The following is a 23,484-nucleotide window of genomic DNA, read 5'->3' on the forward strand; positions in this document are numbered from 1 at the left end:
TGGGGAACTCGCTGGCAGAGCCGGCAGGAATCTCCCTGAAAAACCCGTCACAAATGAACTTAGAAATTTTTCCATTGAATTCCGCCTAGAGTGATCATTGTATGAAAGTAGTGAAGATAAAACAAATGTTAAAAGGGGTGGATTTCCAGAATATGGGTTAAACTTAATATTCTGCGAGAAAAGCTTATGAGGGACATCCATTGCATCTCCCCACTTGTTAATAACCGAATGGAATTCCCACCTACTTTGACTGGGAACTTTCACCAGTTTACAGGTGTTAATAGCAAAAGAGCGTCTCAAATGTTTTATTTATTATATAATGAATATGAATATTCCATGCTGTAGTATCACGTTACTCTTCTGGAAACTAGGATGAATGCATATTATTGGAGTAGTGTAAAGAAGGCTTGAGTTTGGACTACCTTACATTGAGTTAGAAGAGTAATAAAGTATTTCATCCTTCAACTTGATGTTCAAAATAATTAAATATCATTAGCATATATTCCTTTTAAGGTTTTTGCAACACAGTTTAAGAAAACACTATAAGACCATAAGACATAGGAGCAGAATTAGGCCATTCGACCCATCAAGTCTGCTCTGCCATTCAATCATGGCTGATATTTTCTTCATCCCTGTTCTCCTGCCTTATCCCTGATCCCCTTATTAATCAATATAGAGAAGATGGATTTTTATTGAGAAAGTAATAAAATCTTTGTTCTAGATTGACCACTGGAGATTATGGGATGGATTTCAATTTAAGAAAGAGCACAGGAAGGTTCTGATTCAGAACTGGACCCGTGACAAGAAAGACCTGCTGATGAAGACAGTGATGATATTTGCTGAAGCCTATATTGCTCATGCGGCTGACGTGTTGCTGGCAAATGACAGACAGAAGCAGCAGGAAATCTGTGCTGAATTAAGCCACAAGGTAAGCAGAAACATTGATTTATACAGACATCACAATCTGGCTGCTGACCAACTGGATTTTTTCTGTATATTTACTTTGTATAAATATTTAAAATAATTTGTTTCTCCTTATCCTCCTCTAATCTGGCCACTTCATTCACCATTCCTTCCACAGTGGTTGATCTAGTGATATTTAGTGGTTTAACTATTTACAGATTTAATTTTCAGTGTTGAGATGACTTTCTGACAATGAATAAACCAAGATAAAGTTACGTGAAGGTATTTCATGTTTTGAATTTTTACTAAGGCTGGGATCCTCTGAGTTCGCCCTGTCACAGCTGCCAGCGAGAACGGGAAATTTGGCGCTCAACTAAAACTCCATTCACTGCGGCAGGACTGGAGAATCCCGCCAATGTGAATACACGGAGAATTCCAACCTAAATCTGAGTCATAGGGCTGGATTCTGCGTTTGGGAGACCCCACGCCACCAATTGGTGCAAAACGGCCACCAATTCCCAGCTCTGGCTGCCGATACAGCCTGGAGCATTGCCGGGTCCATGGCCGCGCATGCGCATGGCGGCCTGCAGCGTTCCGGACTGCAAAATAGTCCCCCCCCTTCGGCCGACTCCCGCGCCCCGGACCCCCACCACCCCACAGTGCTGCGCTGCCTGAGTTTCACCCCTCAGGGGACTATGGCGTCCGGGGGGCTGCTGAAGCATGCTAGATCGGGGGCTGCCCCTGGGCTGGGGGCAGTGGGGGGAGGGGCTTCGCAACTCTGAAGCTTGCAAGCCATCCTTAAATATTGTGGAGACCCGTAACACAGGCCAGCACAGCTGCAGGCTGTCTGTCCTGCTAAACAATTCCAGTATACAGCCCTGCTCTTTGTTCTATGCTGGAAGTCACTTTAACATCCTTTGACTGTGAACAGCCTCTAGGTTCACAGCTAAAAGATATTTCAAATGAGGAATTGACCTTTTTAGTTTTGAGAGCATTTCACACTCCTCAGCTCTCATGTGGCATCTCGAAGGCACACGTGCTATGTCTCAGAGGATGATTAGTGCATAGCATTTCAATCAAACTTTGCTGCCTGAACAGTGTGACTGAATGCTAGGAGCGTCAGCACCATAGAGGCAGCTGCCAACAACCAAACACTAAAGAGCAGGACTTCGGCAGTGGGGATCTTCCCAAGACCAAAGGGTAAGTGTGTTGATCGGGGGACGGCACCTGAGCATGCCCTCCCTAATGTTCCAGCTGAGGTTGGGGTTTAGAGGCTCCGGTTCTGGTCGGGGGTGAATGTGCAGAGCAAGGTTTGCCAGCACTCTGGATGGCACTCTGAGTGACGGCGATCACATAAGGGTGGGAGGCTTGGGGACTTTGAGGGTCCCAGGATGGAAGTCCTAACGGATTGTAGGTCTATCTCCTTCTCCAATTCCTTCTAGATACCAAAATAGATGGTAGTGTAGGTCCCACAGCAGCTGCTATCATGTTACTGGTGGAAACCCAGGTGGCCAGACACCAGAGAAGACAGCAGCGACAAGCTGGCTGGAGGCGGCATCCCATGTGCGCACCCTGAAGACCAGGCTGCCCATCGGGCCGAGGAGGAACCCAAGGGGGAGGCGAACGACGGCCCAAGGTGTACAGGCGTCGTTGGTCTTTCGATGTCCAAAGATGTGCCGGTTAGTTGGATTGGCCATGTTAAATTTCCCTTTGTGTCCAAAAAGGTTTAAGTGAGGTTACTGTGTTAAGGGGATAGGATGGAGACGAGGGCTTGCGTAGGGTGCTCTTTCCAATGGCTGGTGCAGACTTGATGGGTCAAATGGCCTCCTTCTGCACTGTAAATTCTATGATTCTATGATGAGATGACGGACAGCATGTGCAGCACCTGTGCCATGTCCTCGCGGACTTGGCACCCCGTGGAGGAGGAAGACACCCACTACCAGGGGCCGTGAAGATCATTACAGCCCTCAACGTTTCTGCAACCGGCTTATTCAATGTTCTGTAGCATGGATTGGTTAGTGGCACTGGTGGCACAAAGTTACATGAAGTGGATACCAGTTGCACCCCTTCAGCCATCAGGTGTACCATCTAAGGACTGAGGCAGTCACCAGTTAGGATGAAGAAGCCTCCCCTCAGGTGGCATTATCACCATTGGCCTTCTTAGTCCTCTGACTATATGGCAGGGCCCTGTGACAGAGACTACCCATTCAGTGACACTGGTATAGCAGGTCCGGAGGTACCCCCATTGGCACCTCCATGATGAGAATGACCACGATGTGCATCTCAGCTACAAGCAGACACAAGCAAGCAGACTGCCTCCACCTCATCCATGGCTACAAGGGTACACCATGTAGAAGTGGCTGAGAGCGGTGACCACTTTGTTTGGCAGAGCACTTGAGTGTTTTGCTGCAACTTGGATCTCTTGGAATGTGTATTTTGCTACTTTTGGAACACCTCGTAAATATTGACAAATGAATCCAGATGTGTCAGTTTCCTTTCTTTAATGGCGAGGCTGGAAAGAGGAAATGGAGTTGTGAGTAGAAGCAAGGTTTTTGAATGGGGGCAGCGAAACCACTGGACAGATTTATAAAATGTATTGGCAGTGAGAGTGGATCCATTCAAGACTCATCTTCAATGGAAGTATTCTCACAGGCAGATCAAAGTGAGTTCCAGATAATGCTGTCCTCCTGGCTCAGAAGACCTTTGCTGAAATGTGCCTTGATCAGACATTACATGATGTTAGTGGATGTGGTAGTCACCACTAGCTGCATTATATGTATTACGGTAAGACACATATACTAGAGGTACATGGGTAAATCCCTGCCTGCTGGCTCCGCCCAGTAGGCGGCGTATAAATGTGTGTGCTTGCCGGTGATGCAGCCATTCTGGTGGCTGCTACAGGAGGCACATCTTTGCTCAATAAAGCCTCAATTATTCCACTACTCTCGTCTTTGTGGTAATTGATAGTGCATCAATTTATTGAGCAAAGATTTTTAAAACGATGGATCTTCGCATCAAGCCTGGTCGCCTGCAGCTGAGCCCTCAAGCAGCCAATGCTACATCCGCTTTTGACCACTGGCTAGCCTGCTTTGAAAGGTACCTCCGAACATCCGTAGAGGAACCCTCGGAGGTGCAGAAGCTCCAGGTCCTTTATTCACGTGTGAGCCCTTACATTTTTCCTCTGATCCGGGATTTGCCCAATTACTCCGAAGCAATGGAGCTCCTGAAGGGACATTACGTTCGGCCAGTCAACCAACTATACGCCAGGCACCACCTGTCCACGAGACGATTTCTGGAGTGCCCTGCCCATCCTGGGGAGGAACTGTGACTGCCAGGCAGTTTCGGCAGTCCAGCACACAGAACCTTTAATCCGAGACGCTTATGTTACGGGCATGAGGTCTGCGTACGTCTGCCAGCGCCTATTGGAAGGGGGTACGCTTGATCTTGCGGGAACCAGGCAGCTCGCGAACTCGTTAACAGTGGCCTCCTGTAACGTCCAGTCGTACGCCCCCGACCGCACGGCACCCTCATGGGCATCGTGGGTCCCACCAGCTACTGATTCCAGCTCACCGCAAGCCTGCGCCGCGTGGCAGCCGGCCAACCCTGGGGGGCCCAAATGCAATTTTTGTGGGCAGAACAAACACCCCCGGCAGCGCTGCCCGGCACGGAGCGCAACCTGCCCTACTCCATTGAGGAGGTCAGGACCGTCACCAGAGACTGCCAGGTCTGCGCAGAGTGCAAACCGCACTTCTACCGGCCCGATCGAGCGTACCTGGTGAAGGCCTCCCGCCCCTTTGAGCGCCTCAGCATGGACTTCAAAGGGCCCCTCGCCTCCACCGACCGCAACACGTACTTTCTGAACGTGGTCGATGAGTACTCCCAGTTCTCTTTCGTTATCCCATGCCCTGATATGACTTCTGCCGCGGTCATTAAAGCCCTCCACAGTATCTTCACTCTGTTCGGTTTCCCCACCTACGTCCACAGCGATCTGGGATCCTCCTTTATGAGTGATGAGCTGCATCAGTTCCTGCTCAGCAAGGGCATTGCCTCGAGCAGGACGACCAGCTACAACCCCTGGGGAAACGGGCAGGTGGAGAGGGAGAACGGGACGGTCTGGAAGGCCATCCCGCTGGGCCTGCGGTCTAAAAATCTCCCGGTCTCCCGCTGGCAGGAGGTCCTCCCCAACGCACTCCACTCTATCCGATCACTCCTCTGCACCGCGATTAACGAAACCCCCCATGAACGTCTCTTTACCTTCCCCAGGAAGCCCACCTCCGGGGTCTCACTCCCAACATGGCTGACAGTTCCTGGACCCGTCCTCCTTTGCAAGCATGTGTGGACCCATAAGTCAGACCCTTTGGTCGAAAGGGTCCACCTCCTACACGCGAACCTGCAGTACGCCTACGTGGCGCACCCCGACGGGAGCCAAGACACAGTCTCCCTCCGGGACCTGGTACCCGCTGGATTCCCACCCACGGCCCCCGACCTGACACCCCCCCACCTCCCCCTCCGGTTGCCTCATTCACCCCTATGCCACTCACCCTCCCTCCAGCGAACCTCACCGCAGCCCCCGCCCCAGAAGGATCCGTCCTCCCACTGGTTCCACTCAGGGGTGACGAAGACGAGGACAACACGCTCCCGGAGTCACAGGTGATCAAGTCGGCGCTCACATCACCACCAGGACTGAGGCGATCACAGGGGAGGATCAAGGCCCCCGACACACTGAACGTGTACATTTTTTTTCCACCACCCCCGCCGGACTCCTTTTTAACAGGGGGTGAATGTGGTAGTCACCACTCGCTGTATTATATGTATTACGGTAAGACACATATACTAGGGGTACATGGGTAAATCCCTGCCTGCTGGCTCCGCCCAGCAGGTGGTGTATAAATGTGTGTGCTCGCCAGTGCTGCAGCCATTCTGGTAGCAGCTACAGGAGGCACAACATCTTTGCTCAATAAAGTCTCGATTATTCCACTACTCTCGGCTTTGTGGTAATTGATAGTGCATCAGTTGCATTCCAAAAAGACCCTGGAGTCCTATGTAGGCCCTGGTCACCTCCTTACACAGACTGGGCATCTCTCTGTCCTGAATTTTATTCTTCCACCCTTGGCTCCTCCTTTTCTCCCAACGGGCTGTGTAGCTCAAGTATCTCACCCTCTTAAAGATCCATGCCTCTCTGGAGGACCATGTTATGGAGTACACAGTAGACCACCATGATGCATGAGACCTCTGCAGGAATGTATTTCAGGGAGCCATCCAACAGGTTCAGACACTGAAACTGCATCTCCAGAAGCTTAAACAGCTGCCCGATGGTGGTCCTTGTGAGAAGATTGATTTGGTATTAGGACCTCTGTGGTTCTGTGTTGGGGTTACTTATTGTGGTGAATGTATTTCGCCTAATGCATGAGCTGTCTGTACTGCCTGTATAATGATGTGACCCATGGCCTGGAAGTGATGATACGGGCTACTTCCAGGTACTGTACTGGAATCCCGGTGGGCTCCGCCTCTGGCTCCGCCCTCGCCGCCATATATAGTCCGGCCATCTGTGGGTGGCACTCATTTGTACAACTGACTCTGGCAGGCGAGTTCATGGATATTAAAGCCTAATGTTCGCTCGTTCTCATGGTCTCACAGTGAATTGACGGTATAACACTTATAAGTGTGAATAGTTATCTCTTCGAGGAATATCCCTTGTCCTCTAGCATCCATCCACACAGTTTGGGTGGCGGAATGAAGAGCTGTGGCAGTCGACCGGTGTAGGCTGGAGGCATCTTGCTAACTACCAGGATACTGAGCGCACATACGCAGGAAGCTTTTGCAGATCAGAAGAATGTTGAGCAAGCAGAAGCCTTTCCAGTTGATAAATGTCACTGGCTGTTTACTCCGCTGCTTGATGACCAGATGGCTACAATTGATGATTTCTGTTTGCGAGACACCATTAAGTTCTACAGCTGATCTTTGGAAGAGCCAGAGAGGAAGTAGTTTCAGGCAACTTTGAAGATTATCAACAGAGCATGTTGACTGCAGTGCAGTAAGATGTAAGGTCTTCCTCTCTGAGGGTGCAAATCTCAGTTACCATCAGCCTTTTTGGTGCAGTCTTTTGTGGCAGTGGTTCTCCAACATGTCCAGGTAGCTCCTTTTTCAGCAGTACACCCTATACTGCAGATATGGCCTCAATTGCATTCCTGCCACTCATCCCCCTCCTCATCCCTCTCTGTGTCCAGGGCTTTCCATCTGCTGCTGATAACGTTGACCCTCTTCACCATTTGACTCAATTTCTGGAAATCCTAGTTCCTTAGCCTGCTATTGTCTTGCTTTCGTTCAGCTACACTCACAATAATTTCTGGGACACTCGATCCTCCTCTTGATGACCCCATGATTCCAGGGTCATCTCCACCCTTCACACTATTTGAGCATGTTCAGATCACTCTCCCTGCAACCTCTGCTCACCTGATGGCACATGTGTGCCAGTGGTTGAGCATCCTTCTCAGTGTGGTCCCTTTTATGGACCCATCTAATTTCATGGCCGAGCCACGACTAGATCATGCGGTGTTGCCGCTTTCATGTACCTGGCTTTCCCAACAATTGGTGGTACTGTTATGCCATGAGTTATGTTTTGCGACTTCCGGGTGCGGCGATGACCAGCTGAGTCGCACGTTTCGGCAGCTCCCGGTGAAACGGACTTTTGGCCTCTTGATAGGAGCCCCAACGGCAATTTTGACGGCTAAAAACACTGTGCGGTAAACTAGAAGGGAATCCCCCCTGGATACGGATGAAAAAAGGAGGAGAAAGTGGCCGAATTGCAGTGGATCCTTTAGAACAGCGGCAAGGAAGGCAAGCAAAAACCAAGATGGCGTCGGAAGGTGTCATTTTAACATGGGGCCCTGAACACCAAGAGTTCTTGAAATGCTGTGTGGAAGAGCTCAAAAAGGAAATGAAGAAAGAGCTGTTGGCCCCGATACTACAGGCGATCGAAGGGCTAAAGGAGGAACAAAAGACCCAGGAGCGGGAGCTTTGGGTCGTGAAGGCAAAGGCAGCCGAGAATGAGGACGACATACAGGGCCTGGTGGTGAAGACGGAGATGCATGAGGCACATCAGAAACGATGTGTGGAAAGGTTGGAGGCACTGGAGAACAATGCAAGGAGGAACAACCTGAGGATTCTTGGTCTTCCTGAAGGGGTGGAGGGAGCGGACGTCGGGGCATATGTGAGCACGATGCTGCACTCGTTAATGGGAGCGGAGGCCCCGGCGGGTCCGTTGGAGGTGGAGGGAGCATACCGAGTGATGGCGCGAGGACCGAGAGCAGGAGAAATTCCCAGAGCCATAGTGGTGAGATTCCTCCGTTTTAAGGATAGAGAAATGGTCCTTAGATGGGCAAAGAAAACTCGGAGCAGTAAATGGGAGAACGCGGTGATCCGCGTTTATCAAGACCGGAGTGCGGAGGTGGCGAGAAGGAGGGCGAGCTTTAATCGGGCCAAGGCGGTGCTTCATAAAAAGAAGATAAAATTTGGAATGCTGCAACCGGCAAGACTGTGGGTCACATATCGAGGAAGGCACCACTACTTTGAGACGGCGGATGAAGCGTGGACTTTTATTGTGGAAGAAAAACTGGAATGAGCGGGTTATTAAAAAGAACGTTTGAACAAAGTGGTGGGGCGAATGTGGGGGGCGAAGAGGGGGGTTAAAAAGGGGGGAAAGAGGAGTTTTATGTACTAATCCTGCGATGTGGTAACTTTTCTCTCTTCCACAAGTGGTGATGGGGGGAGGAGGGGAGGTGGAGGAGATGGGGCGTTGGCCATTGGGGGCGGGGCCAAGGGAGAAGCGCGGGCTTGGTTCCCGCGCTATGATAATCATGGCGGGAATAGAGAAGCAGGAAGGAGGGGGCGTCGCACGGTGCGAGCCGAGGTCACGGGGGGAAGCCGAGGTCGGCCAGAGTTTGCTGACTTCTGGGAGCAACATGGGGGAGTAATTACGCTAGCGGGGGATCTAGCGGGGGGGGTGGGAGGGGGGGAATTACTGGGTTGCTGCTGCTGGGGAGAGGGGGGAGCTGGTATGGGAGGGGATGGGCGGGGGGGCACCGCCTGGGGGAGACACAGCTGCGTGGGAACCGGGTGAGGAGCTGGAAAAAGGGGATGGCTAATCGACAAGGGGGGGGGGGGGGTAGGAAGCCCCCCAACCCGGCTGATCACGTGGAACGTGACAGGGCTGAATGGGCCGATAAAGAGGGCACGGGTATTCGCACACCGTAAGAAACTTAAGGCAGATGTGGTTATGTTACAGGAAACGCACCTGAAACTGATAGACCAGGTTAGGCTACGCAAAGGATGGGTGGGGCAGGTGGTCCATTCGGGGCTAGATGCGAAAAACAGGGGGGTGGCTATATTAGTGGGGAAGCGGGTAATGTTCGAGGCAAAGACTATAGTGGCGGATAACGGGGGCAGATACATGATGGTGAGTGGCAAACTACAGGGGGAGACGGTGGTTTTGGTAAACGTATATGCCCCGAACTGGGATGATGCCAATTTTATGAGGCAGATGCTAGGACGCATTCCGGACCTAGAGATGGGAAAGCTGATAATGGGGGGAGATTTTAATACGGTGTTGGAACCAGGGCTGGATAGGTCGAAGTCCAGGACTGGAAGGAGGTCGGCAGCAGCCAAGGTACTTAAAGATTTTATGGAGCAGATGGGAGGTGTAGATCCGTGGAGATTTAGCAGACCTAGGAGTAAGGAGTTCTCGTTTTTCTCCTATGTCCATAAAGTCTACTCGCGAATAGACTTTTTTGTGCTGGGAAGGGCGTTGATCCCGAAGGTGAGGGGAACGGAGTATACGGCTATAGCCATTTCGGATCACGCTCCACACTGGGTAGACTTGGAGATAGGGGAGGAAACAGGAGGGCGCCCACCCTGGAGAATGGACATGGGACTAATGGCAGATGAGGGGGTGTGTCTAAGGGTGAGGGGGTGCATTGAAAAGTACTTGGAACTCAATGATAATGGGGAGGTCCAGGTGGGAGTGGTCTGGGAGGCGCTGAAGGCGGTGGTTAGAGGGGAGCTGATATCAATAAGGGCACATAAAGGGAAGCAGGAGAGTAAGGAACGGGAGCGGTTGCTGCAAGAACTTTTGAGGGTGGACAGACAATATGCGGAAGCACCGGAGGAGGGACTGTACAGGGAAAGGCAAAGGCTACATGTAGAATTTGACTTGCTGACTACGGGCACTGCAGAGGCACAATGGAGGAAGGCACAGGGTGTACAGTATGAATATGGGGAGAAGGCGAGCAGGTTGCTGGCACACCAATTGAGGAAAAGGGGAGCAGCGAGGGAAATAGGGGGAGTGAGGGATGAGGAAGGAGAGATGGAGCGGGGAGCGGAGAGAGTGAATGGAGTGTTCAAGACATTTTATAAAAAATTATATGAAGCTCAACCCCCGGATGGGAGGGAGAGAATGATGGGCTTTTTGGATCGGCTGGAATTTCCCAAGGTGGAAGAGCAGGAAAGGGTGGGACTGGGAGCACAGATCGAGGTAGAAGAAGTGGTGAAAGGAATTAGGAGCATGCAGGCGGGAAAGGCCCCGGGACCGGATGGATTCCCAGTCGAATTCTATAAAAAATATGTGGACTTGCTCGCCCCGGTATTGACGAGGGCCTTTAATGAGGCAAAGGAAAGGGGACAACTGCCCCCGACTATGTCTGAAGCAACGATATCGCTTCTCTTAAAGAAGGAAAAGGACCCGCTACAATGCGGGTCCTATAGACCTATTTCCCTCCTAAATGTAGATGCCAAGATCCTGGCCAAGGTAATGGCAATGAGAATAGAGGAATGTGTCCCGGGGGTGGTCCACGAGGACCAAACTGGGTTTGTGAAGGGGAGACAGCTGAACACGAATATACGGAGGTTGTTAGGGGTAATGATGATGGCCCCACCAGAGTATGCGGACGATTTGTTACTATATGTGGCAGACCCGGCGGAGGGGATGCCAGAAATAATGCGGATACTTGGGGAGTTTGGGGATTTTTCAGGGTATAAATTGAACATGGGGAAAAGTGAGTTGTTTGTGGTGCATCCAGGGGAGCAGAGTAGAGAAATAGAGGACCTACCGTTGAGGAAGGTAACAAGGGACTTTCGTTACCTGGGGATCCAGATAGCCAAGAATTGGGGCACATTGCATAGGTTAAATTTAACGCTGTTGGTGGAACAAATGGAGGATGATTTCAAGAGATGGGATATGGTATCCCTGTCACTGGCAGGGAGGATGCAGGCGGTTAAGATGGTGGTCCTCCCGAGATTCCTCTTTGTGTTTCAGTGCCTCCCGGTGGTGATCACGAAGGCTTTTTTTAAAAGGATCGAAAAGAGCATCATGGGTTTTGTGTGGGCCAGGAAGACCCCGAGAGTGAGGAAGGGATTCTTACAGCGTAGCAGGGATAGGGGGGGCTGGCACTACCGAGCCTAAGTGAGTATTATTGGGCCGCTAATATTTCAATGGTGAGTAAGTGGATGGGAGAGGAGGAGGGAGCGGCGTGGAAGAGATTAGAGAGGGCGTCCTGTAGGGGGACTAGCCTACAGGCTATGGTGACAGCCCCATTGCCGTTCTCACCGAGGAACTACACCACAAGCCCGGTGATGGTGGCTACACTGAAGATTTGGGGACAGTGGAGACGGCATAGGGGAAAGACTGGAGCCTTGGGGGGGGTCCCCGATAAGAAACAACCATAGGTTTGCCCCGGGGGGAATGGATGGGGGATATGGAATGTGGCAAAGAGCAGGAATAACGCAACTGAAAGATCTGTTTGTGGATGGGAAGTTCGCGAGTCTGGGAGCGCTGACCGAGAAATATGGGTTGCCCCAAGGGAATGCATTCAGGTATATGCAACTGAGGGCTTTTGCGAGGCAACAGGTGAGGGAATTCCCGCAGCTCCCGACACAAGAGGTGCAGGAGAGAGTGATCTCAAAGACGTGGGTGGGGGATGGTAAGGTGTCAGATATATATAGGGAAATGAGGGACGAAGGGGAGACTATGGTAGATGAACTAAAAGGGAAATGGGAAGAAGAGCTGGCGGAGGAGATCGAGGAGGGGCTGTGGGCAGATGCCCTAAGCAGGGTAAACTCGTCATCCTCGTGTGCCAGGCTAAGCCTGATTCAGTTTAAGGTATTACACAGGGCGCATATGACTGGAGCACGGCTCAGTAAATTTTTTGGGGTGGAGGATAGGTGTGCGAGGTGCTCGAGAAGCCCAGCGAATCATACCCATATGTTTTGGTCATGCCCGGCACTACAGGGGTTTTGGATGGGGGTGACAAAGGTGCTTTCAAAAGTAGTGGGGGTCCGGGTCGAACCAAGCTGGGGGTTGGCTATATTTGGGGTTGCACAAGAGCCGGGAGTGCAGGAGGTGAGAGAGGCCGATGTTTTGGCCTTTGCGTCCCTAGTAGCCCGGCATAGGATATTGCTAATGTGGAAAGAAGCCATGCCCCCGGGGGTGGAGACCTGGATAAATGACATGGCAGGGTTTATAAAGCTAGAGCGGATTAAGTTCGTCCTAAGGGGGTCGGCTCAAGGGTTCACCAGGCGGTGGCAACCGTTCGTCGAATACCTCGCAGAAAGATAGATGGAATGGAAAAAAGAAGGCAGCAGCAGCAGCCCAGGATCGGGGGCGGGGGGGGGGGGGGGGGGAGGGGGGAGGGGGGGGAGGAGGAATCAGAAGGACTCTCAGGGTTGTTAATATATACTGTATAATATGTATAGGTCGTTGCGACAGATAATTATATATTGGACTGTTAAATTATATTTTTGGAGAGTGTTACTTGTGGTAAGGCAGTTGCCAATTAGGGTTAGTTTTCATTTTTGTTATTTATTATTTATTCATTTTCTGTTTATAAAATAGGTCATTGTTATTTGTGTTGTTATAGTATTGTGTAAAGGATGCACAATGTACTGTGTTGGTTGACCAAAAATTTTCAATAAAATATATTTTTTAAAAAGTTATGTTTTGCAAGCCTGCCATTTTGCATTTTAACCTAATTTTGCTTGATTTTTGAGATTAACCTTTTCCCCTGTCTAATACGAAAGACAGCCAATTCTACCAACTCAAACCACTTGCAGTACTACTACTTTGGGGAAGTTTACAAAGAAAGTGTATAAAAACAGACCAAATGTATAACTTTGAAATGCAGACTTCATTTTATTTGCAACAATTATCACCTATTCCCAGCTTGCTTTACTTGAAGAGTGCACTTATGCTAAGCGTCCCGTGTTCCTAGGGCATCAACTGGTAAAATCTTGATTCTTATGTCTGCACATGTATTAACATTTTCATTCTAAATCTCTATATTGACACTTGTCATAGAAACTGCCTGGGTAAATTTGATATGCTGCAATAAGTAACATTGTATGCCTCAGTTTGACATATTTCAGTTCCTTTAACCTGTTACGCAGAGAAGCTTCTTTATTGCAGCCAACTCTACTTAGTTCCCAAAGTACTTTAACTTTTGTCAAAGTATTGTTATTGCATAAAAATAAAATCAAAATCTGGAACATTAAAATGGGAATTGAATTACTTTGGTACAGCCTGTGCACGGTAGCACAGCGGTTAGTGCTGATGTTTCACAGCGCCAAGGTCCCAGGTTCGATTCTCGGCTTGGATCACTGTCTGTGCGGATAGACACGCTTGTGAGGTGAATTGGACATTCTGAATTCTCCATCCATGTACCCGAACAAGCTCCGGAATGTGGCGACTAGGGACTTTTCACAGTAATTTCATTGCAGTGTTAATGTAAGCCTACTTGTGACAATAAAGATTATTAAAATTAAATTAATTATCCCCTATCCTGCCAATCACGCTACCTCACCCCACACCACCCACTCAGCCTCACCTGAAGAATGCTTAAAGTTCAGTTGTTTCTGCAACCCCATGGAAGATCAACTAATATTATATAAAGACTTGTTTATAGTATATGTCACAAATTCAAAGCAGTTCTGTCATATTTTGGTATAGTAACTGCCCATTTAAATCAACTACAGCATATGAAAGTTTAAATTATATCTACTTTACCTCAGCCTATATTGTTGCATATATTATGAAATTTGTTATTGTCTCCTTGACTTTAGGTGAGGTAAAACATAAAATCTATGTAGACATTGTTTACCAGTTTAGTCATGGATATGACAACCACTTTTATATGACGTTGACAGCTGTGAATTTCTAACAAGCCTTGACACCTTGTCAAAGCGCTTAAAATGATCAAAATGAAAACAGTTCTGTGAATGGAAAACAAATAACAAATTAAATAGTGTAAGGACACTTAAATCAGCATTCCAACAGATATTTCTCAAAGCACCAGACAAATTCTAACGCCTTTACCTTAACAGCTTGTCAAGGAACTGCCTGTTGTTTGCTGCCCAGCATAAATAAACAATGCAGATTCTGATGTAGATCAACCAATTTCTGCTACATTCAGGTTTACTTTCTCAACTACCAATCCAGATCCATAAAAGTGGCTGAATGACCGCATGAGACTTTCATCAAAGAAATGTCACATACTTAGAAATTGTAGCATTTGAACCTAAACATTGAGAATGTCAATACTTAGTAAATGGGGTTAACCACCAGGAATACTAACAGAGACCACAAAAGATAGGTTAGTAATACCACAGTGATTCAACATTAACCATGTGCCGATTTCAATTTTGTAGTCGGAATTGGTATCTGAGATGCATATAAATTATTGAGATTAAATTAGAATTAGGTTTCATTTTTTAAAAAACATTTTATTAGGGTATTAGTAGTTTTTATAATAATAATAACGATAACAGCAACATAAACATGGTACATAAAACAATTCCATCCCTATCCCATTCTTCGCACCCCTAACAGTAAGACAATAAACCCAGGTCTCTAATTTCAGGGCTTTGAATGCCTCCACATTAACAGTATCCGTCTCCGGGCTACCAGGGAGGCAAAGGCCAAAGCGCCGGCCTCTCTCGCCCCCTGGAATCTCGGCTCTTCCGACACTCCAAAGATCGCCACCTCTGGGCTCGGCACCACTCGTGTTTTAAGTACTGTGGACATAACCTTCGGAAAATCCTGCCAAAACCCTCTAATCTTCGGGCATGGAACGATAGTGACGTTTAAAGGGCATCTTGACAAATACATGAATAGGATGGAAATAGAGGGATGTCCAAAACATATGGACATGATTTACTGGACCTCCCGCGCACACCGAACACCTGTCCTCTACCCCACAAAACTTGCTCATCCGGGCCACCGTCATGTGTGCCTGGTGGACTACCTTGAATTGTATCAGGCTAAGCCTGGCACAAGATGAGGATGTGTTAACCCTACTTAAAGCATCTGCCCACAGACCTGCCTCTATCTCTCCCCCGAGCTCATCTTCCCACTTGCCCTTTAGTTCCTCTATCGGAGTTTCCTCCGACTCCATAAGTTCTTGGTAGATATCTGATACCTTCCCCTCTCCCACCCATGTTCTGGAAACTACCCTGTCCTGTATCCCCCGTGATGGCAGGAGTGGGAGGGCCGGAATCTGCCTCCTCAGAAAATCCCATACCTGCAGATATCTAAACTCATTCCCTGCTGGAAATTCAAATTTCTCCTCCAAAGCCATCAAGCTAGGGAAGCTCCCATCTATAAATAGATCTCCCATCCTCTCAATTCCTGCTCTCTACCATCTCCAGAACCCTCCATCCAGTCTACTCGGTACAAACCGATGGTTGTTGTAGGTCGGGGCCCAAATCGACGCTCCCTCCGCTCTCCTATATTTCCTCCTCTGCCCCCAGACTCTCAGAGCCGCCACTACCACTGGGCTTGTGGAGTACCAGGCCGGCAAGAACGGAAGAGGTGCCGTTATCAGTGCTCCCAAACTGGTGTCTTTGCATGACGCTGCCTCCATCTGCTCCCACGCCGACTACCCACTTCCTAATCATGGCTATATTAGCCGCCCAGTCGTAGTTACAAAAGTTCGGCAGCGCTAACCCACCTTTCCCCCGACTACGCTCCAACAATACTTTCTTCATTCGCGGGGTTTTACCCGCCCAGACAAAGCTCAAAATCACCTTATTCACCCGTTTAAAAAAGGCTCACGGGATGAAGATGGGGAGGCACTGAAAGACAAACAGGAATCTGGGGAGGACCGTCATTTTCACGGTCTGTACCATCCCCGCCAGTGATAGCGGTCGCATGTCCCATCTCTTAAAGTCCTCCTTCATTTGTTCTACTAGTCGGGACAGGTTTGACTTGTGCAATGTCTCCCATTCCTGAGCCACCAGGATTCCCAGTTAGTGAAAGCTTCTTCCTACCATTCTAAACAGCAGCTCTCCCAACAAAGAACAAAGAAAAGTACAGCACAGGGACAGGCCCTTCAGCCCTCCAAGCCTGCGCCGACCATGCTGCCCGTCTAAACGAAAATCTTCTACACTTCCGGGGTCCGTATCCCTCTATTTCCATCCTATTCATGTATTTGTCAAGATGCCCTTTAAACGTCACTATCGTCCCTGCTTCCACCACCTCCTACGGCAGCAGGTTCCAGGCACCCACTACCCTCTGTGTAAAAAACTTGCCTCGTACATCTCCTCTAAACTTTGCCCCTCGCACCTTAAACCTATGCCCCCTAGTAATTGACCCCTCTACCCTGGGAAAAAGTCTCTGACTATCCACTCTGTCTATGCCCCTCATAATTTTGTAGACCTCTATCAGGTCGCCCCTCAACCTCCTTTGTTCCAGTGAGAACAAATCATGTTTATTCAACCTCTCCTCATAGCTAATGTCCTCCATACCAGGCAACATCCTGGTAAATCTCTTCTGCATCCCTCCAAAGCCTCCACATCCCAGTCTTCTCTCCTGCCCTCTCGCCTGGATCACGAACATCTAGCTTTTCCCCATATTCAATTTATACCCCGAAAATCTGCCAAATTCCCCATAAATCCGCATAATTTCCCCCATCCCCTCTAACAGGAGCAGGTCATCCGTGTAAAGCGAGACCTGGTGTTCCACCCCCACCCGAACCAGCCCTTTCCAGTTCCTAGAAGCACTTAACGCCAAAGTCTATGGCCAGAGCAAACAACAGAGGGGAGAGGGACACCCTTGCCTTGTCCCTCGCTGCAGTTTAAAATAGCCCGACATCAACCGATTCGTGCGCACACTTGCTACTGGTGCCTGATACAGCAATGCACCCAGTCAATGAAGCCCTGACGAAACCCAAACCTTCCTAACACCTCCCACAAATAATTCCACTCCACCCGATCAAAAGCCTTCTCCGCATCCATCGCAACCACCACCTCCATTCCCCCCCCACTCCCCTCTGAGAGCATCATGATAACGTCTAAGAGCCTTCTAACATTGGCCATGAGTTGCCTGCCCTTTACAAATCCCGTCTGGTCTTCCCCTATCATCCCCGGGACACAGTCCTCTATCCTTGTGGCCAGCACCTTAGCCAGCAGTTTGGCCTGTATGACCCGCATTGCTCAGGGTCCTTCTCCCGTTTCAGAATCCGTGAAATCGAGGACTGCGACACTGTTGGGGGAAGGAATCCCCTTTCCCTTGCCTCATTAAGTGCCTTCGCCAGCAGTGGGCCCAATATCTCCGAGAACTTCTTTAGAATTCCACCGGGTAGCCGTCCGTCCCAGGGCCTTGCCCTACTGCATGCCCTCCAGCCCCTCCATTATTTCCTCAATTTCAATTGGGGCTCCCAGCCCTTCCACCAGTTCCTCCTCCACCCTCGGGAACCTCAACTGCCCCAAGAACTGCTTCATCCCCTCAAACCCAGCCGGGGGTTCCGACTCGTATAATTTACTGCAGAAGTCCTTAAATACCTTGTAGCGCACAATGACTTACGAGAGAGACGAATAGAGATGAAGTCTATGAGGCTTTATTAAGCGTGACTTGTTCCCCGCAGTTCAGCAATAGACTGGAGCTGCGGGGAGAAGCCCTGGTTCTTATACTCCGCCTTCAGGGCGGAGCTAGAGATCAACAGCCAACCAGGACCCGGGATCTGTCAGCCAATGGCATCACGGCTTCACAGTCCCACATGACCCCTAATGCATACTACCACATTCACCCCTTGTTAAAAATGAACCCGGCGGGGTGGTGCTTCGCATGGTGGTAGGGGTTTACAAGGCTGGTCCTGGGAGGAAAATAATTTTTTTTTTGCATGTCATTACAGTGCCCTATACTTTGCCCTACACTGGGCTATGTACCGGGTTTGTGAACTATTTACAATATTCGTGAGAGGAACAGAACATTCTCGTTATAGTCCCACAACATTCTTGTGTTACACCGATGCCACGAGTCGAGCGGGCGGTCTGGTCTTCCTTGTCAATCGCCTCAGTCCCGGTGGTGGTGCAGGTGCTTGTTCCAGCGTTGTCGTCTCCGGGAGCTTTTCGGTGTCTGCTTCTGTTTCACTCCTGGTCGGACATGGCAGGAGGACTGATCCTCCCGGGAAGGGGGCGGTCGCGGGGTGCGCCGGTGGCAGGGAGGGGGTGATCGGTGTCGGGGGGGTGTGCGTGTTGCCGGCGGGCGCCAGGTCTCGCAGGGAGACCGTGTCCTGTCGGCCGTCGGGGTACGCCACGTAGGCGTACTGCGGGTTCGCTTGGGGGAGGTGAACCCTCTCGACCAACGGGTCCGACTTGTGCGCCCGCACATGTTTCCGGAGCAAGATGGGTCCTGGGGCCGCCAGCCAGGTCGGCAGCGACGTTCCGGAGGAGGACTTCCTGGGGAAGACAAGGAGGCGCTCATGGGGCGTTTGATTAGTGGTGGTACACAGCAGCGACCGGATGGAGTGGAGAGCGTCCGGGAGGACCTCCTGCCACCGTGAAACTGGGAGATCCCTGGACCGTAGGGCCAGTAGGACGGTCTTCCAGACCGTGCCGTTCTCCCTCTCTACTTGCCCGTTCCCCCGGGGGTTGTAGCTGGTCGTCCTGCTCGAGGCTATACCCTTGCTGAGCAGGAACTGGCGCAGCTCGTCACTCATGAAGGAGGAGCCCCTGTCGCTATGGATATATGCGGGGCAACCGAACAGTGTGAATATGGTGCTAAGGGCTTTAATAACTGTGGCCGCTGTCATGTCGGGGCAGGGGATGGCGAAAGGGAAACGGGAGTACTCGTCCACCACGTTCAGGAAGTATGTGTTGCGGTCGGTGGAGGGGAGGGGCCCTTTGAAATCCAGACTGAGGCGTTCAAAGGGGCGGGAAGTCTTGATCAGGTGCGCTCTATCGGCCTGAAAAAGTGCGGTTTGCGCTCTGCGCAGATGTGGCAGTTCCTGGTGACTGTACGGACCTCCTCCACAGAGTAGGGGAGGTTGCGGGACTTTATAAAATGGTAGAACCGGGTGACCCCCGGGTGGCAGAGGTCCTCGTGGAGGGCTTGGAGACGGTCTATTTGTGCGTTGGCACATGTGCCACGGGATAGGGCATCGGACGGCTCGTTCAGCTTTCCGGGACGGTACAAGATCTCGTAGTTGAAGGTGGAGAGCTCGATCCTCCCCCTTAAGATCTTGTCATTTTTAATTTTGCCCCGCTGTGCATTATCGAACATGAAAGCTACCGACCGTTGGTCAGTGAGGAGAGTGAATCTCCTGCCGGCCAGGTAATGCCTCCAATGTCGCACAGCTTCCACTATGGCTTGGGTTTCCTTTTCCACTGAGGAGTGGCGGATTTCTGAGGCGTGGAGGGTTCGTGAGAAGAAGGCCACGGGTCTGCCCGCTTGGTTAAGGGTGGCCGCTAGAGCTACATCGGATGCATCGCTCTCGACCTGGAAGGGGAGGGACTCGTCGATGGCGCGCATCGTGGCCTTTGCGATATCCGCTTTGATGCGGCTGAAGGCCTGGCGAGCCTCTGTCGACAGGGGGAAGGTAGTGGTCTGTATTAGCGGGCGGGCCTTGTCTGCGTACTGGGGGACCCACTGGGCGTAATATGAAAAGAACCCCAGGCAGCGTTTCAGGGCTTTGGAGCAGTGGGGGAGGGGAAATTCCATGAGGGGGCGCATGCGTTCGGGGTCGGGGCCTATTATCCCATTGCGCACTACATATCCCAAGATGGCCAGTCGGTTTGTGCTAAACACGCACTTGTCCTCGTTGTATGTGAGGTTCAAGGCGTTAGCGGTCTGGAGGAATTTTTAGAAGTTGGCGTCGTGGTCCTGCTGATCGTGGCCGCAGATGGTTACGTTGTCGAGATACGGGAACGTGGCCTGCAACCCGTGTTGATCAACCATTCGGTCCATCTCCCGTTGGAAGACCGAGACCCCGTTTGTGACGCCAAATGGGACCCTTAGGAAGTGGTATAGTCGCCCGTCTGCCTCAAAGGCTGTGTACTTGCGGTCACTTGGGCGGATGGGGAGCTGGTGGTAGGCGGACTTGAGGTCCACGGTGGAGAAGACCTTATATTGGGCAATCCGATTTCCCATGTCGGATATGCAGGGGAGAGGGTACGCATCTAGCTGTGTGTACCTGTTGATGGTCTGGCTATAGTCTATGACCATCCTTTGCTTCTCCCCTGTCTTTACTACTACCACCTGTGCTCTCCAGGGACTATTGCTGGCCTGGATTATGCCTTCCTTCAGCAACCGCTGGACTTCGGACCGAATAAATGTCCGGTCCTGGGCGCTGTACCGTCTGCTCCTAGTGGCGACGGGTTTGCAATCCGGGGTGAGGTTTGCAAACAAGGACGGCGGTTCAACTTTGAGGGTTGCGAGGCCGCAGATAGTGAGTGGGGGTATTGGGCCGCCGAATTGAAACGTTAGGCTCTGCAGGTTGCACTGGAAGTCTAATCCCAGTAATGTGGGCGCGCAGAGTTGGGGAAGGACGTAGAGCCTGTAGTTTTTAAACTCCCTCCCTTGCACCGTTAGGGTCACTATGCAGAACCCTTTGATCTCTACGGAGTGGGATCCTGCAGCTAGGGAAATCTTTTGCGTACTGGGCCGGATGGTCAAAAAACAGCGTCTTACCGTGTCGGGGTAGATGAAGCTTTCGGTGCTCCCGGAGTCGATCAGGCATGGTGTCTCGTGTCCGTTGATCAGCACCGTTGTTGTCGTCGTCTGGAGCGTCCGGGGCCGTGCTTGGTCCAGCGTCACCGAGGCCAGATGTGGTCGCAGTGTCTCAGCGTCTTCTTCGGACCCCGTGGAGCTGTCGATGCTGGGGTCCTTTGTTGTCATCCAAGATGGCGGCGTCCATGAATCGCACGCGACCGGGGGTGGACAAAATGGCCGCCCCCACGGATCGCACGTGGCCGGGGTAGACAAAATGGCCGCCCCCATGCATCGCACATGGCTGTGGGGTCACAAGATGGCGGCGTCCATCCTCCCCTCGTGGTGGCCGGGACCCAAAATGGCGGCGCCCGCGGGTCGCACATGGGGCGCTAGGGGGGTTGGGGGGCGTTTGGGATGCGCTGGACTCTTTCTTCTCCGGGGACAGCGGCGACCCCCCAGGACCGGCACACAGCCGCGAAATGGCCCTTTTTGCCGCAGCTCTTGCAAATCGCTGTGCGGGCCGGGCAGCGCTGCCGGGGGTGTTTCGCCTGCCCGCAGAAATAGCAGCGGGCCCCCCCGGGATGGTCTGGCGTCTTAACCGCGCAAGCCTGTGAGGGAGGGGGGGGGGGTTTGTCGCGACGGGGGTCCACGGAGCCCAAGGGGCTGCCGCGCGGTCGGGGCCGTAGGCGCGGGCGTTTTGCGAGGCCACATCTAGGGAAGCTGCGATGGCCCGTGCCTCTGAGAGTCCTAGCGACTCTTTTTCTAACAGTCTTTGGCGGATTTGGGGAGAGTTCATACCTGCCACAAACCCATCGCGAATTAACATGTCCGTGTGTTCAGTCGCGTTTACCGGCGGGCAGCTGCAGCCCCGTCCCAAAATTAGCAGCGCGGCATAGAATTCTTCTAGCGATTCTCCGGGACTTTGCCGTCTCGTTGCGAGTTGGTAGCGTGCGTAGACCTGGTTCACTGGGCGAACGTAGACGCTCTTTAGTGCTGCGAGCGCCGTCGGGAGATCCTCTGCGTCTTCCATGAGAGGGTAAATCTCCGGGCTTACCCTTGAGTGCCGGACCTGTAGTTTCTGGTCTTCTGTGATCCGGCCGGGGGCCGTTCGGAGGTAGCCTTCGAAACAAGCCTGCCAGTGTTTAAAAACTGCTGCTGAGTTCACTGCGTGGGGGCTGATCCGCAGGCATTCCGGGGTGATCCTGAGCTCCATAGTCCTTTAAGCACGCTTAATAAATTGTAGCGCACAATGACTTACGAGAGAGACGAATAGAGATGAAGTCGATGAGGCTTTATTAAGCGTGACTTGTTCCCCGCAGTTCAGCAACAGACTGGAGCTGCGGGGAGAAGCCCTGGTTCTTATACTCCGCCTTCAGGGCGGAGCTAGAGATCAACAGCCAACCAGGACCCGGGATCTGTCAGCCAATGGCATCACGGCTTTACAGTCCCACATGACGCCTAATGCATACTACCACACACCTCATTTACCCCCACTGGGTCCAGTACCGCATTCCCACCTCTGTTCTTTACTCTCCCTATTTCCCTGGCTGCCTCCCTTTTCCTAAGCTGGTGCGCTAACATTCTGCTTGCCTTTTCCCTGTATTCATACACCGCTCCCCTTGCCTTCCTCAGTTGTTTCACCGCCTTCCCTGTAGATAACAGGCCAAACTCCACCTGTAACCTCCACCGCACCTTCAGTAACCCCAAGTCCGTGGCTTCCGAATATCTCCTATCCACCTGGAGTATCTCCCCAACCAACCTATCCCTCTCTGCTCGTTCCACCTTTTATCTGTGGGCCCGTATCGAAATTATTTCCCGTCTGACCACTGCCTTCAGAGCTTACCACACCGTTGCTGCCGAGACCTCCCCTGTATCAATTATTTCCAGATAGTTCTGGATGGACTTACTCACCCGCCCTCAGACCGCCTCATTTGCTAATAACCCCACATCCAGCCTCCATAACGGGCGCTGCCCTCTCCATACCAATCCGTAGATCAACCCAATGTAGGGCATGATCCAACACCGCGATTGCCGAGTACTCGGTATCCACCACCCCAGGCAGTAGAGCCCTGCTCAGAATAAAAAAGTCGATCCGAGAATGTACCTTGTGGACATGGGAGAAAATAGAAAACTCATCCGCCCTTGGCTGTCCAAACCTTCATGGGTCCACTCTCCCTATCTGCTCCATAAATCCCATCAATTCCCTCCCTCCTGTCCTAGATTTTGACCGGTCCAATCCTGGATCAATGACAGGGTTGGAGTCTCCCCCCATGATCAGATTATGTGACTCTAGGTCTGGGACCTTAACACCCGCCTCATAAATTCCACATCATCCCAGTTTGGTGCATAGATGTTCATAAGTATCACCCGCATCACCTCCAGCTTCCCATTCACCATTATATACCTTTTCCCCGTATCTGACACAATTGTACCTGCCTCAAATGCTACCAGTTTGTTAATCAGGATCGCAACCCCCTTGGTCTCAGAATCCAGCCCTGAATGGAATATCTGGCCAATCCCACCCATTCCTCAATCTAATCTGATCTATAACCTTTAGGTGTGTCTCTTGTAGCATTGCCACGTCCGCCTTCAATCCCCTCAGATGTGCG

At 51.2% G+C, this 23,484-nt stretch overlaps 1 protein-coding gene across 8 annotated transcripts in view; it reads left to right on the forward strand.

The window, feature by feature from the left end:
• Positions 1 to 23,484, forward strand: part of LOC140390043 (coiled-coil domain-containing protein 148-like) — a 301,551-nt gene that overhangs the window by 198,205 nt on the left and 79,862 nt on the right. For all 8 annotated transcript variants that reach the window (XM_072474916.1, XM_072474899.1, XM_072474930.1 and 5 more), the window contains one exon: positions 722 to 928. In XM_072474916.1, coding sequence (XP_072331017.1) covers positions 722 to 928 — 207 coding nt within the window. The remainder of the gene's footprint in view (positions 1 to 721; positions 929 to 23,484) is intronic.

The sequence above is a fragment of the Scyliorhinus torazame genome, chromosome 2, assembly GCF_047496885.1.
Source record: "Scyliorhinus torazame isolate Kashiwa2021f chromosome 2, sScyTor2.1, whole genome shotgun sequence".
NCBI classification, from domain to species: domain Eukaryota; kingdom Metazoa; phylum Chordata; class Chondrichthyes; order Carcharhiniformes; family Scyliorhinidae; genus Scyliorhinus; species Scyliorhinus torazame.